Source organism: Calonectris borealis, chromosome 21 (assembly GCF_964195595.1).
Source record: "Calonectris borealis chromosome 21, bCalBor7.hap1.2, whole genome shotgun sequence".
Taxonomy (NCBI): Eukaryota; Metazoa; Chordata; class Aves; order Procellariiformes; family Procellariidae; genus Calonectris; species Calonectris borealis.
This window is the reverse complement of record NC_134332.1, coordinates 11208306-11223594: the sequence shown is the minus strand read 5'-3', so window position 1 is coordinate 11223594 and position 15289 is coordinate 11208306. Positions and strand designations below refer to the sequence as shown.

At 37.1% G+C, this 15289-nt stretch overlaps 1 protein-coding gene across 8 annotated transcripts in view; it reads left to right on the top strand.

The window, feature by feature from the left end:
* Positions 1-15289, top strand: part of DENND1A (DENN domain containing 1A) — a 221909-nt gene that overhangs the window by 134131 nt on the left and 72489 nt on the right. For all 8 annotated transcript variants that reach the window (XM_075170831.1, XM_075170830.1, XM_075170832.1 and 5 more), the window contains one exon: positions 2937-3062. In XM_075170831.1, coding sequence (XP_075026932.1) covers positions 2937-3062 — 126 coding nt within the window. The remainder of the gene's footprint in view (positions 1-2936; positions 3063-15289) is intronic.

Genomic DNA, 15289 nt, shown 5'->3' with positions numbered 1-15289 from the left:
TCCTTGAGGACACTATCTCAATGAATAGGAGTGAGCTTATTTTATGGGCATGATAGACTAAATCTATTATCATGTATTATGTTAATATGTGCTTATGGGCTCATTAATGCATGGATCATTGGCATAAGCCACAGCATTCAGATTTATAAACAATGCTGGACATGCTCTTGCCTATTTCTGTTATACTAAATAACTGTAATGAAATTCCTTCTACAACAGAATCTGCAGAAAATTTAAAAGGAAATGTCTTAGCAACTGTTTTGGTAAACACAAGTGCAAATATAACATCTAGTTTTAAAAGAAGAAAAAGTAGTGCACAGTATGGATTATATATTTAACACCTATATAACAAGATGAGGAGTCACTTTCCTGCCCTCCCCAAATCTAAGATTACTGAAGGAGGAAGTGAGGGATGTGCTTACAGGAGGGATAAAACTGAAGCACTCAAGAACAGTTGTTCAGTAAAATCCGCCTGCCATTTGCCTCTAAGGCAGGCTGGTAGCAAAACCCTGAGGCAGAAAAAACTCAACTCATCTGGTAGGATTTTGGAGATACGGAAGAGGCCAGAATAAGCTTTTGTTATGAGCTGGAGGATGGGGGGAAGGTCTTGAAAGTTAATTTGAACATTTGAACCATCAGCTTATATCTTATGAGATATTATTCATACTCTCAGAAAACACAGTTACATTGACAACAGAACCTGTTTACTCTGTAAATAATATTCCTACAACGTTTCTTGCATAGTGTGCAGTATATAAAGCTACCCCCATGGAGTTTTTCAGAATAGCATTTGAAAAAGGAAGATTTGCTAGTTATTGATAGAATTATTTCTGTTAAATTCGTAATATGGATATTTATGGAGTCATTCATGTTCTTCCGCAAACCAAGATGACTAGGGATTTCCTGGCTTTCTGCTTTCCTTCTGAAATTGTGGCTCCTTCCTGTCTTCTGCGTAAGGTATCTCATCAAACTCGGGTTTTGCACGTGACGTGACCACATCCTCTAAAAGCACTAGTTGAATTTCTTTCAAGAATCAGTGCCCAGATTGTTGGTTTTGTATTGCGACGTGTTCTGTGAGATCTGTCTCAAAAACTTACCTTGTCCTGGTTCTGTCTGCAACACCAAAAATTGCTACTGACATAACTATTTGCTAATGATTTAACATAACCTATAACCATTGCAGCACAGGCACAGCAAGCTTGATGTTAATCTTTGAAAGGTTTTTTTTATCTCCTTTCCCAGCTTGTGTTTGGGAAAGAAAAACACTGTCACTAACAATAATATATAGATACACAACCTTGCTTCAGTAGTTACTGAGCTCTAAGCACTAGAAAAGAGACATCAAACTGAGTCACAACCTTCTTGTGCGTATGAGAAACTCTGGAGCACAGAGAACAGTAGTGGATAATCCTTTAAAACTTTAGCCCTTGGTGTACACAGGAAACAAAGAATATTCAGGTAACCTGGATCACGGTAGTTTTACCTCTGCCTGCACAGAAATGTGTTTAGTTGATATTTGCTAAGTTGTGATCGGTAAGTGTCTCTCTGTTAATGGTGATGAGACCGTTAGGGCTGTGTTCGCCTAAAGTGCAGCTCTGTGACTCCTGAGGTAATTAAACACCTCCACAGTGGTAGGGAAAGGGCAAGGAGGGTTAAGAGGAGAGCCACCCTGCGCACAGGTGGTTTAGATCCCTTGAGAAACAGGAAGGAAAAAAACTTTGGTAGATATTGACCATTTTGAAGGACAGAATGTCGTCGTTGATTTGAGGCTTTTAAAAAACTGCAGGTTTTGTTTTCTGGATTGCATTGGGTGTCCGTGGCGAGGCATTGGCAGGGAGGCTGCAGGCCTCTGTGAGGGAGGCCGGGCCACAGCCGGTTCCAGCCGGCTCCGCAGCAGACCCCGCCGGGCACAGCTGAGCCCCTCAGCAAAGCTGGCGGCGCCTCCGCGAAAGCATATGTAAGAAAGGGCAAATCGCCACACGGCAGAGTGAGGAGTGAGTAAAAGTGCGAGGAGGAAGGAGCGGCAGAGCGGAACAGTTACCGCAACCCCCATTGCCATCGGCCTGCGCCGAGGTAGGGGAGCGGGGAATGGAGGGGGGAGGTTGAGCTGGGAAGAAGGCCGGGGGTGGGGGGAAGGTGTTTTAGTTTCTGTCTTTGTTTCTCACCATCCAACTCTATTTTAATTGGCAATAAATTAAATCCATTTTCCTAAGGCATTTTCATCTAAGTTCCATTTTCCTGTTTTGCCCATGATGCTAATTGGCAAGTGATCTCCCTGTCTTTATCTCGGCCCACGAGCTTTTTCTTCGTGTTTTCCCTCCGAGTCCTGCTGAGGAGGGGGAGTGAGAGAGCGGCTGGGTGGGTGTCTGGGAACCAGCCAAGGGAACCCACCATATGCATAAATAAAACTCATTTTGTTATTTTCCATTAAGTCTCTGAAATACAAGGGAATATAGCCTTAAAAGGAAAAAAACTTGTATTTGTGGCAAACAAACTTTTCAGACCTACAGAATTTGTTCTGAGCCTTGGTGGTGATGGGTGACCTGATTATGCAGAACAGTTTCTCTATTAGTCTGATGTTTGAATTAATTTAACTGAAATCCTTTCATGGATTCTAATCAAGAATGACACAGATTTTCACAGACTACCTTTAAAAGAGTACTCAACAGCATGTTAACAGCGGATTTTAAGTAGGAGGGAAGGTTGAAATGAAGCTTTTATTTTCCTATTTGTTTCTGAATAGAAATCATATCTTAGAGAAGCAAAACAGCTTGAAAAGTAGTGCTTTTAGAACTGAAAAATTCAACTCTGAATTCACAGTGTCACTTTTTGTAAAACTGCTGCTGTGGTTGGCACATTTTTCATTTAGCTGTGCCCCAATGTGTTAGGCTTTGTTTGTGATAGGAGAGTGATCTAGACCTGTTGTGTGATTGCAGGTTTCTGCACTGAAGAACAGATTGAAGAAAGTCTCTACAACCACTGGAGATGGTGTTGCAAGAGCGTTTCTAAAAGCACAAGCATCTTTCTTTGGGAGCTACAGAAACGCCCTGAAAATTGAACCTGTAAGTAGGAAATTAGTAGGCATAAGGTGTAAATCTGCAGCTGTGGTGGGGAAAAAAGCTAACATGAATTCAAAGTGTAGCATAACCTACTTTTACTAAGGTCAGCATTGTGGCTCTTTGGCCACTGAAAACAGTGTTCCAGTCTCCAAAAAAGAAAGAGGTGCAACAAACATGATAATCACACAGGGAAAAAACTTCTTATGGAAAGGTATGGGTGTTGCTTGTTTTTGAAGGCAGTTAAGTTAAGAGAGAGATGATAAAAAAATGTAAATTAATGATCATAGGAGACTAGTGCAGAGTTGACCATTTTCTCTCACTGCAAAACCTGGGTATTCATTGTATTGTTTTTAAAGGTAGTAAAAGATACCCTTTTTACACAGGGTATGCTTAACTATGAAACATGCAAATTCATGGAATCATGGAGTTTAAGAACATAATTAGTAAAGAAATTGTGCTTTTACAGAAGTATGAAGAATGTCTGGAGTTGTAACTATTGACAATAAATGTTCTATTAGGGAAATTCAATCTCTTGCTTCTGGTTCAGAGCTAATCTCTATTTAGCAACGATTAAGTGCCATCTGAGTGGGGGAAGGATTTTTCTGTACTTGATCTTGGGTTTTATTGCTTCTAGCGAGGCATCTGTTCCTGGCTTACTGCAAGTAGCTTCATGGACTTCAATACAAATCAGTCCAGCCAAATTAATGTATTTCCACGTGTTTTGTGACACTCTGGTTTTGCTACCGTGTACTTAGGAGGTTCCTTTTAAAGTGTGTACGTTTTGCTGATAGACAAGGTAAATAGTATGAGGTACATTCAGGTGTAATTAATGAGATATGCCCCAGAAATATGGGGGATGAAAAGTACTAACTGCAGAGTGATCCACAGAATATTTCCAAAATATTTCTAAAACAGGAGAAACTAACACATGCGCAAGTCAAATGCAGTGATAAATCTCAATGCGGTGTTCACGGGCTCATTTGAATTACCGTTGTTTAGACCTATGGCTGCTAACAAGAAGATCTTTGTAGAGGACAAAACATGCTTTTGTCTTAATACCTTCTTCTCTCATCTGCAAGCATTTGGAGGCAGAACGGAAAAATGGAGGTAGCAATGGAGAGCTTGAATACCACTGGGAGATGCTAAGATGAGCTCTGAGTGTTAAGTGGGGAGGCTAAATGAGTGGAGTGAGAACGAAGGCTTACTAGTTGAGAAAAGGTGTTGTATTTTGCATTCTCCTGCTCTGTGAAGATTAATGAAGAGATCTGACATGCAGACAAGTAATAAATCTAATTTTAATCATGATGTTAAAGAAAAAAAACAGAAGTTGGATTACAGGCATAGTGTTTCTTGAGGTTGAGGATGTTTCAGTAACTAAAATCTCTTCAGTACTATAGTTTGTCTTACGTGTTATTTTTAAGGCCAGAAGGAGAAAATAGCTCAGTCTGAATTTTAAACAGTCGAGTTACCACCATCAAATAAACATAATTCCAACAATTCATATTCAGGGTTCAAAAATGGCTTTTTAAGTCAGCATGAGTCCTTCCATGTCTTACTGGGGGAATCCATGTGTTGTGTGTGTGGAAAAAATAAATTGTATTAACTTGTGTATGTATGGCTGGGTGTAAGTATTGGGCTTTTAAAGCATCTAAGGTGAAATAATGGGAGGTATTTAAAATGTTGTTCGTATAAATAACAAAAATGAAACCACTAAGGCACTCTGGCTGAAGCCTCCTTTATCCATGTTGGGGAGACACTGATTTCCGCTCATCCATGCAGGCTTCCTTGTTCTCCAGTGCTCCTCCCAGTAGTTGCCAGGCAACTCTGGGAATATTAATGTATGCTTTGCCTGGATCTGTGCGTGAGATTAACTAGTTAAGGGATTTATGAAGAAAAATAAAAATGTAAATTGCTTTTCTGGAAATACCATCTGGTATTTTGAATGCTGAATGTTAAAGATGAACATTCGAAATCAGTTGACAGTTGCACACCCCTAGAAAGTGCAACTTCGAGGGACAGCTAACCTGAGGAAGTAGAAGAAATTGTTTGGTTTGCTTATCATTCCATCAAAGAAAACTTGTAAACATAATTGCACAAATATGCCATAAAATCCAATTTTAATAATCAGGAAGTGGAATTTTTCAGGGCTTTCTTTCCCAAATCCTTTTATAAATTAAAAATTTAATTTCTGATCATACATTTCAGTATTAAGATTTGGATAAAGAAAATTTGCAAGTGTTTCATATGCTGAACATGTCAGAGTCAAATGACCTGCATTCTGTTTCCAGTTTTGCCACAGACATCCTGTGAGGGTATTGGACAGGTCGTACAACTACTTTATACTTCACTTCCGTTTTAGAAGATGCCAACAGTAAATGCAATTACTGAGAGACTCTTGTTACTATTCAGAACATCGCACTTAAAAATTAGTTCAAAACCCTTGGGAAACCTAATCTTAAGAAGATGCAGCAAAACTCCAGAGTAGTGTGTAATGAGTAAAACAATTAGGAAAAATACTTGCTAAGTTCACAAAAGAAAACAGGATTGTGATTTAATTAAAAAGCATCATAACTGGCCATTAGTAAGGCATCTTGCAGTTTAAAGCCCTGTGTTTCTCTGTTGTGCTGTACTTCGAATGCTGCGCTTGAAATAGTCTTCTGTACTCTTGCGTAATTCCATCTTCTACACAGCAATTATGTTCATTGTTACTTCCTGTCAGTTGTTTAGCTCAGTTTGCTGAGTTTGTGGATTATATGCTGACAGGTGTTCAAAGTGGTCATGATACACATCCTCTCATATAAATATGGAATGACGGGAGTTTCTTGTTGAATAGTGGAAGAATATTAAAGTGTATGCAGCAACTCTTTGATTGCTCTCCATTGAAGTATCAGAATCCACAAAGACCACAGTGGCTGTCATAATTTGCTTTAAAATTTTAACATCTGTTTGGGAAAAAATATTTTGAAACTGTTACTGGTTTAACAGTTGCAAATAAAATCATTTCCATGTGTCCGAGACAAACAGAAAAGCAAATGGAAGAAATAGCTTCTAGGAAAAGAACATATTTTCAAATACCTCCATTGTGGGTTTTTCCTCTTACCACCTTCACATGTCGTAAATATGGGGCACAAGCAATACCGAACATGATGTGGTTCTTTGCATTTGACGTCCCATAACTCAGGAAATCTGACTGTTCATTTAAAATAATTGATAATTAGGGAATAAATTCAAAGCAGCAGCAGCTTTTCCTCCTTTCATAGTTTTTGTCTCATAAGACAATTTAATTTCATAGACCGTCTCATCTGGTATGAGTTGACTTTTCGGGATAAATGGTGTGAAGCCATTTTTCATTATTCTGTGTAGGCCCAGAATGTGTCACATAGCAGACTTTAAATTGACATTCTACTTAAGCATAGTAAGAGCTCTTATTCTGTTCAGACGCTTTTACTCTAAAGGTACAAGGTTATGTAATGTATATATGAACCAGTACACCAACAATGAATGAGTTACTGTTGCTGTAAACTTTCTGAGGCCTTCAATAACTAGAACTGTTGCATGAAAAAACATACCCAGATAATACAGTCTGCAAGTCTAATCATAAGATTTAGGTAAAAAAAAATAACTGATTCAGTTATGTTTCCTACTGTGTGTGTGTGTTTTCTGTAGTTGCGTTAAGCCAGATTTAAGTAGGGAAGAATATCTGTTACATGTGATGTACTTACAGTCTCCACAAACCTCTGTTGCTGTTAAGTACAGTAAAACACATTAGAAGCAGTGTGTTTACTTGGGTGTATGGAGGCAGATTGTTATCTTTATGAATATTATTTAAATTTTTAACAGTGACACCAATGTGAGCATTTTGTTCACTTGAGTTACTTTTTTCTAAATTCCTGATTTTTTGTTGTTTGCAGAGGCAATGTTTTTATCATCTTCTAAATATTTAATTCACAAAATTAGGTCATCTTCAACCGAAGTAGCTGTATAATTACTATGTGTGTGTAAAGGTGGTTTGTAGTACTCAATAGTTGTGTGTATATTGGTAACGGAGGGGGGAAATGAGACTCACATTTTCTGCATCAAAGACGTTGGCCATGCACTTTCTTCTGCTGACACCTAGTGGTTAGAGACAACATTTAATTGGTTTTCTTTCGCAGACAATCTTTGTTAAGAAACAAACATCCTAACACCTGTGAATAAAGGTAAGCTCATGGTGTAGGTTGACCAAAAGCAGTAGCCTGTGGGGTATGATACAATACGATGTATTGGGTTTAGGTTTGGGGTGCTAGTACAGCTAGCCTAAGCCATCTGGCTGCCTTTTCACCTATCTTGCGTATGATAGTTTAACAGCAGGCTCCAAGTTTGACGTACAGTTGTCTTAAATGACAAGCTTTCTCTCTGTTCTCTGGATACGTGGGCACTCCAGTGAGCCTTGCAAAGGGAATTGTGTGTGCTTAATACAACATTTTCTAGCTTGATAGATTTGAAAAGCTTGTTTACTTGCTCTTTGCTTTAAAATGTGTATATTTTGAACAGGTATTTCTATTTCCACCTCTTGGTTCCTTTTGTCTGTATTTCATTGCTATAAATACACTGTAAGGTGAAAATTTCTGTGCTTATTTTTCTTTTGCAGTGCTGCTACTTTTTGTATGGATAATTAAGGGGGGGTAATTTTAACATTCATAACCCAAATAGATACCAGTATCTAAGTGCTCCTGCAGGTAGTTCTCTCTTTAACTTTGCTGTTTTGTGTTGATAACTTCTTATATGCAGGCACTGTAAAATTTGGTGTCTCTTTCACAGCACAGTATAGATGGTATACTGAGGTGAGAGGTGTATGCAATGTGAGCTAATTTCTGATTACACCACTGAAGAGACATGTGTGTGCATGAGATTCTGGTGTGTGTTGGGTTTTGAATCAAGATGTCCTGGTTTGTTTTTAAAAGGCTGATTTAGTTATTATTAATTTATTAATCTAGTTATTAGGGTGATGAACTCTGCATTCTTTGTAAAATGGTTTCTTGTGTGTATTGTCATATTACCTGAATCTAGACCTTCCTCTCATTTAGAAAATCCATGTAAACCTGATTTTGGTGGATTGTGAATATGCTAGATATTAATAATTTCCGTATTTTGTACTGGATTTTTACAGTTGCAACACCTGAGTATTTCCAGTATGTGCCAGTCTGTGGCAACAATGTCTCTTTGATTTGTGGCAATGTCGCTGAGGACGTGAAGCAATTAATATAGTTGCATTACTTGTAGCAAGAACTATATTCCTTATTATTTGGCTCATACTATCTTCTTGAGGTCTGCCCAGCAAAATCTTTCATTGCTTTGCTCTCCTTGAGAGGCCCTTCTCTCTGTGAAAGAATTGGAATGAAGTAATAACTGTGCTGTGATCGCTGCCCAGTGCTAAGGGGGTGTCACTGGTTACTTGTTAAGTATCAAATTTTGCACTGTTTCTAAACAAAGTAAGTATCAAAATAGAGGGGGGAAGAAGGCAAAGGGAGCTGTGATGGCATTAAAAGTGTAATTAAATTTGTGCGGACATTTTGAAATCAATGTCAAAATGAAAAAAATACAGAAAAATATGAATTTATTTTTAGTTTCTTATTTTGATGCTAAAAAGTCAAAGTAATTGACTATTTGATTAATATTTGATTAATAGTCTATTGGGGGATTTTTTTTTTTTTTTTTTTTTACTTGAAAATTTGCTTTCAGTCCTGGAAAGGCATGGCCAGTAACTTTCACTGTTTGCAGATTCCTTGAAAACAATGTTGTTCTGTTTTGTGATGTTTCCCACAAGAATGAAACTGTCTACCTCCATCTCAAACTGAGGAAATACGTTGTTGTAGTTTAAAACATCCGCTGTTTTTCAATTACATTTAAAACATATGGGATAGTAGTTGGGAGCTTACTGAAGCTTTAAGATGCTAATAATGAAACATAACCATTTTAAGTAACCACTGGTACTGCAGTGATTCTGATAGTGGATGGTACTTTTAGTAAACTTTTGTATTATGTACCATTATCATATTGTAAAAATTTCTACATAACCTATGTCTTTCAGATTGAACTAGGATCATAAATAGTTACCGGTACTGACTTGAATGCGTTGGGAATTGCTGATAACAAGTGAATCTCTTCAATGAAGCGTCCATTAATTTCTTTTATGTCTTCATTGTTCGTTATTCAATCTTATTCAGGTTTATTAGCCTGAGCAACCATTAGTTGTATAACTGGATAATTTCTGATTAACTTTAATGGTTCTGAATTGATTTGGTTTAAATTTAACCTAAATATTCTTTGGATGCATCTACTTGAGAGTAAACAGAAAATGTCGGAGGCAGAGTCAATGTACTTTTCTACTTCCACGCTTTTTATGCACTTTCATTGGTGGAGTTACTTGCTAATTTGTGAAGTGGACAACAATGTGTTTAAGACATAACAAAACATTTTCTAATCTTAATATGAAACTACTTACTGAAACTCATGTATGTATTATATATTCCAGTTTTCAAACTGCTTTAACTGAACTACACTGGATGTATGTATATATGTTTTTATGTATACATTGCTGCCTTGGTTCTGTTGTCCTGTCAAAGCCTGATAATTTATATTTGGATTCTAAGTAGAGAAGACAATATACTACCATTTTTCATAATTGTAACTTTGATACAAATTTTTTCTTAATATGATGCAGTTTGAGCAACTGTGGGGAAAAAAGCCATTATGAATAGGAGGAAATAAAAAGTTAATTTTTCTTTTTCAACGTAACATTCAATTCAACTTAAGGAAATAATGTGATAAGCCTTTGCAGTTTGTGGTTTTGTCCTAGTTCTGGAACTATATAGGGATGTATGGGGGAAGTGTAGGACATTATACTTTCATAAGGGGTGTATAATTAAAAAAAGGTGTATCCTTTCTTTCCAACTTTTTTTTTCCTTGAAAAAAGTGAAAAACTTTCCTGCCTTTGTGCAGGAGTGTAAAGACATTTCTGGAGAATCGTTGTATCCCCTTGTTCTCTTTTGACAGATTCTCTTATCCATTCTGATAAAGATAGCACTCGTTTGATTATCCACGTTGCAGCCATATGTCTGTGCTGCTGTGTGTCCATACCTTCCGGAGACACTGGAGACACTCCTTTGGGGTTAGCTGGCCATCGAGTCCTTCAGTGTCTGCAGGGAACACAGCCTACCTGATCCCACTTACATCAGGTACCAACTCAGTCTGTAAGGAGGAAGCATCAGGATGCTCTCCAGTTCTTTTTCCCAACATTGTATCGATGTAAAGATCTTGCAATGCAGTATACTTAAGATGTGTTGCTGCCTTGTATATTGTTAGTAGCTATAGTTTTGATTCCATCCCTGTTATGAATTCCTTCCTCAGAATGGGGGCTGCTGTACTATCACTATCATGGTATGGATCTTTCCATACACTTGATCATGCTATGCTGCTGAGATACTGCACAACTGAACTCTAGAAACTTTAATGCTTCTGAGTAAATTTATTATGAATTTTAACTTTGGGACATGGGATCACTTTCAAATGAGATGTAAAAGTTCCTCAAAACTTTTTTGGAAATGAGGTGCAACTTAGCAGTTAAAAGGCATTTTTAAAAGGCATGCACCTGCATTCTGGACAGGACACAGCTTAACAAGCATCCATTAAAAATTAATGTGGTAATTTCCTGTATTCGTTGTAACCTCTTACTAGATAATCTGCCTTAACAGCTGTCACTATTCTTGGTATCAATACACTGTGCAGCCACTGAATTGCTATCTTACTTCTACAAAAGTAAGTATTTTTTCACAAATCCACTTGCACAGGTGCAATTTCCTACTATCCCAGGACATTATGTTTAACATCTCATTAATCTTGGTAGAATTGTTCCTCGTGTGAGCTCTGAATGGGTTCTTAATATCCAGGGTACTGTAGCTCACTATCATGAACTAAAGTATTGATGTTGCTCTGGCATTGTATATTTGCTGGCCAAGAACTGTGTGCATTTTATGAGAAAGCTGTTGCTCTTTACCTCTGTTTAAATTCATGGCCAAGGAAGGTAAAGTTAAGATAGTCCCATAGATATTTAGGTCTCCTACAACAGTAGGAGTTTCAAAGTGTTTTAAGAAGACAGTTTACTTGCCCATTTTAGGTTTTTACACCACTAAGGATTTTTGCGTTACGGATTCGTAAGTAATACCATGAAACCAGTAACATAAATTGATGTTTCTCAGGAAGACATTAAAGCAGCAGTGTGATGGCATGACATAAGGCCACTGTATTAATTATTTTATATCAAACCCTTGCCCAGACTAACACTATAAATTCCTTTAACAATTCCAGATCCATGAGATCTGAGTGGGACAGAAGTCAGAAAAGAAAAGATGATGTGTGATGCGAAGTAAAAAAGCAAATGCCAGATGAGTCCAAAAGGAAATTTTGTTGGAATATGTGTGCAGTAACATAAAAAAAGTGCATGTTACACACTGGTGCATAATTCATTTTGAAAAGGCTTTGTAGCATTCAATGCTCTATCTACTATGAAGTATGATTGTTGCCATGGTGAATTATATTTTTAAGTTATTCAGTGGAAGAGTAAATAGTTGTTTCCAACTCCTAGTAATTACCACATCCCAGTTACTTCCTCTGCATAGCCATCTTTTGCATAGCTTTTTTTTTCCGCATGTATATTTTAGAGGTATACATTGTATACAGAGTAGATCCTTCCCTTTCACCAGAGTTGTCTCGATAGGTCGGGGTTTTAGGAGTGTTTGTCCATATAGAGAGAAAAAGAAGAAGGAAGGTCACTAATGCTTATATTGCATGTGTACAAACTTGTTCAAAAAAACCGCAAAACTGTAGGGGAAACAGTGAGCAGCAGCATACAAAATAAAGCTTTTTGTTTTACTTGCAGTTTTGTTGTGCTCCTTTTAAATTTTCTCCCACCCATCTTTATTTTTTTCCTGTTCAGTTGCTGTTAACTCTCCAATATATGCCTGTATAGACAGTCTAGTAGTTTCTAAATGATGGTAACTTGTAAATCTCATCCTGATGACTCTACTAACAGATAGAAGTAGACAATGGCAGTGGCATTAACAGTGACAGAGTGTAAAACCTGATGTTTGTATGATAAAAATGGAGATAAATTGAATTTCTGTATATTCTGGAACTAAAACTTAAGACTTCTTTTTCCTAGTATGAAGATTCTGTGTTTTGTGGCATTTTGAAGACCCTAGTTTTTGACAATCTCACTTAGAAGCTACCTGTAACTATTGTTACGTTGTACCATTTATAGCAAGTGTTCTAGAAGACATACTACCCAGAATTCAAAATCACTGACTGAAAAAGATCTATTGAGGAAAGACAGTTTTGTTGGTTTGTTTTCTGTGTGGTTTTTGTTTTCATTTCAATCCTGTTGCTGTGTTTTGTCTCAGAGCGTTACTGTTCCTATAGCCAAGTTTCAGCTTTTGCTGTTTTAAACCTTAAAAATGGCTTTTTCTAACAAGCACTTACTGTTCTTCAAAATGCATTTAATATTCTACATCTAAGTCTGTTGAGATATACATATGTTAATGAAACTGAAAAGACATTCTCTTTAATCTCTAATAGTAGTCTGTTATGTAGTAAATAGAATTGGTTTGTAATTTCCAAACTGTTATAAGATGCTGTGTTGTATGTCACGCTGGAGGGGGAAAACTAAGATTCTGAAAGAAAGGTAATAAAAAACAATATTTGAGAAAGTTAGCGTGAACTTCTGCTGAATATGGCATTTTTGCCGTAAAAGATGCAGTCAAACTTTCCTGTCCATCATATATGTTAAAGTAAAAAAAAAAAAAAAACCACAAACGAAACATCCCCAACAACAACAAAAAAAAACAAAACAAAAACCAAACACACACCCCCACACACCCACCCCCAGCCCAAAAAACAGCATGGGAATGGTTTTGTACTTCAGTCTAGAAACGTTACCCAAAGTAAGGGATCATGTGCTCTGCATCTTGTAGTGCACAGCAATAATAGATGAAACGTTAAGTTCCTTTGTGGTTTTCAGAATGGTGATGTTCACAGGACTGCCCTTGAGATTATTAATGTTTACCTGTTTCATGCAGACATTTAAGTTTTTGAGCTATCTTAGTTTGTGGGAAGCTGTGAGCAAGCTGAAGAGAGAAGTATCTTGTGTTTCATTGTATAAGTAACTTTGCAGCCTCCGTAGAAATTATACGTTCAGCCATCAGACTGGATAGGGTCACTCTCTGTGTCTTCTGTGTTGGTGCTGCAGAAATAAAAGTAGCTTCCTTCAAAAGCCTCTAAATTTTCTTATTACCAGGGAGGGTTGTACGGTGAGGAAAAGCTCCGTGATACTTCAGCTTTACTGATAAATTATTTGTCTGTGCCTTTCACACCTGATTCTCTGTTTTTTGTGCTATTTTATACACTTGTTTTTGTTTCTTCTCAATTTGTTTCAAGCCTTTGTTTTGTGTTTTAGACTGACTTTTGCCTCTGTTTTTATTGTGTTTTCTCCTGATACTTTACTTATAATTGAGAGTGCACAGCCTCAGCAAGCAATGAAGCAGTGTGCAAACGCCGCCATGCAGGAAAAGTTGAAGATATTTCCTGAACTAATAAAGCGCAGGGGACTTAGAGTAGAACAATGAAGCAAGTAAACAAACACCAAGCATCAAATAACATGACCGTTGAATTCAGCTTCTGTGTAAGGCACTTAGTGACTCTGTGTTTTTTAAATGAGCTGTAAATAAGTTGCATTTGGTATTAGGGAAAAAAAAAAAAACAAAACAACATGCTGCCCACAGAAAAAAACCTCCTCACTAAAAATTCCTGCCCCAAAAGACCATTCAGACAGGTAGGGAAAGAGTGAAATTTACTTTCTCGCTAGTATGAGCAACTGTACAATTGAACAGAAAGTGTTACTTCCCTTGAAAGAAGATGGTAGAAGAGATTTTGGTATTTGGATTTCTAAAGTAGACTTCAGTAGCAGGCAAACTTGATGAAATAATGATAAAAATGATAACATTTAATCAAGTTACAAACAAACTAATAGAGCTTCATAATACAAAAATCATGCCACTCTGGTCTTTCACCATGCACATTATAGGTTGTGTATGAATTAGAGTATACACTTTGTACTCTTATAGTACAAAAAGAGTAAAGTGAAGGGCAATAAATCAAGATTACTTGTTATGATTTGCGTAGATAGGTGATAGAGCTCATACAATGAAAGCCCAAAATGCTATAGGCTTAAAGACAGAATGAGACATTTGTATGCATGGCAAAATTGACAGTTCAGTTTGATTGCTTTCTATGGCAGACAGCATTTGGAGTTGTACTTTTCTTCAGAACCACATTGAGATATTCTGATACTGCCCTGGGGCTTAGCAAAATCACATGTGAATGTAGCTTCAGTAGTGTGCTGGCTGTCATCTTGATTCTTCAGTCCTGGGGAGGGATGGGGATACTGCTTACCTGGGTATTCATGTTGTACTTGTTACTTGCTTAAGGCTTCTGGAAGGGGAAAATATGGAAGGTGACTAAGCCCCTTTTCTGGTTTGGCTCTTGCATGTTTTCACAAATACGTTGATTTTGGTATGGGTAGAGCATTAGTGAAAGATAAATTCTGGCTCATGAGCAAAATGCTATATAGGCAAGAATTAATTTAGTGTTGAGGACCACCTTTTTTTTCTTTCTTCTATTTCGGGGGTCACAAAAATGTAAACTCTGCAGAGGGCTGATAAATGCATTGTTCTTTAAAACACACACTACTTCAGTCTAGTAAAACATCAAATAAAAAGATTCTGTTTTTTCTTATCTTTTTCTAATTTAATTCATTGTTTTCTGTTCCTTTCATTCAATGAGTAGCAGCTTTTGGCAATGACAGATACTCTATTGTGACTGAAATATGCATTTTGTAAGTCATAACTTTCCTTGGTATTGAAATAAATTGTGTATGTACAGTGTGCAAGATTTATGCAGAACAGTATTCTGTTCAGAATTCCTATGGTTTAAAATGTCTCTTTCAAGTTTGAAAATGTGTTGTGAAGTAGATACCATTATGATAATTGGAAGCTCAGCTTCTCTGTCTTGCTCTATTATTTTTTTTTTAATACAATTAACACATCACACACACTTCACCTGGTCTCTCCTCATTTACCTCTGACACTTCCTTGATACTTATTTAGACACATGTGGTGTCTTTGCTTTGAACTCAATAG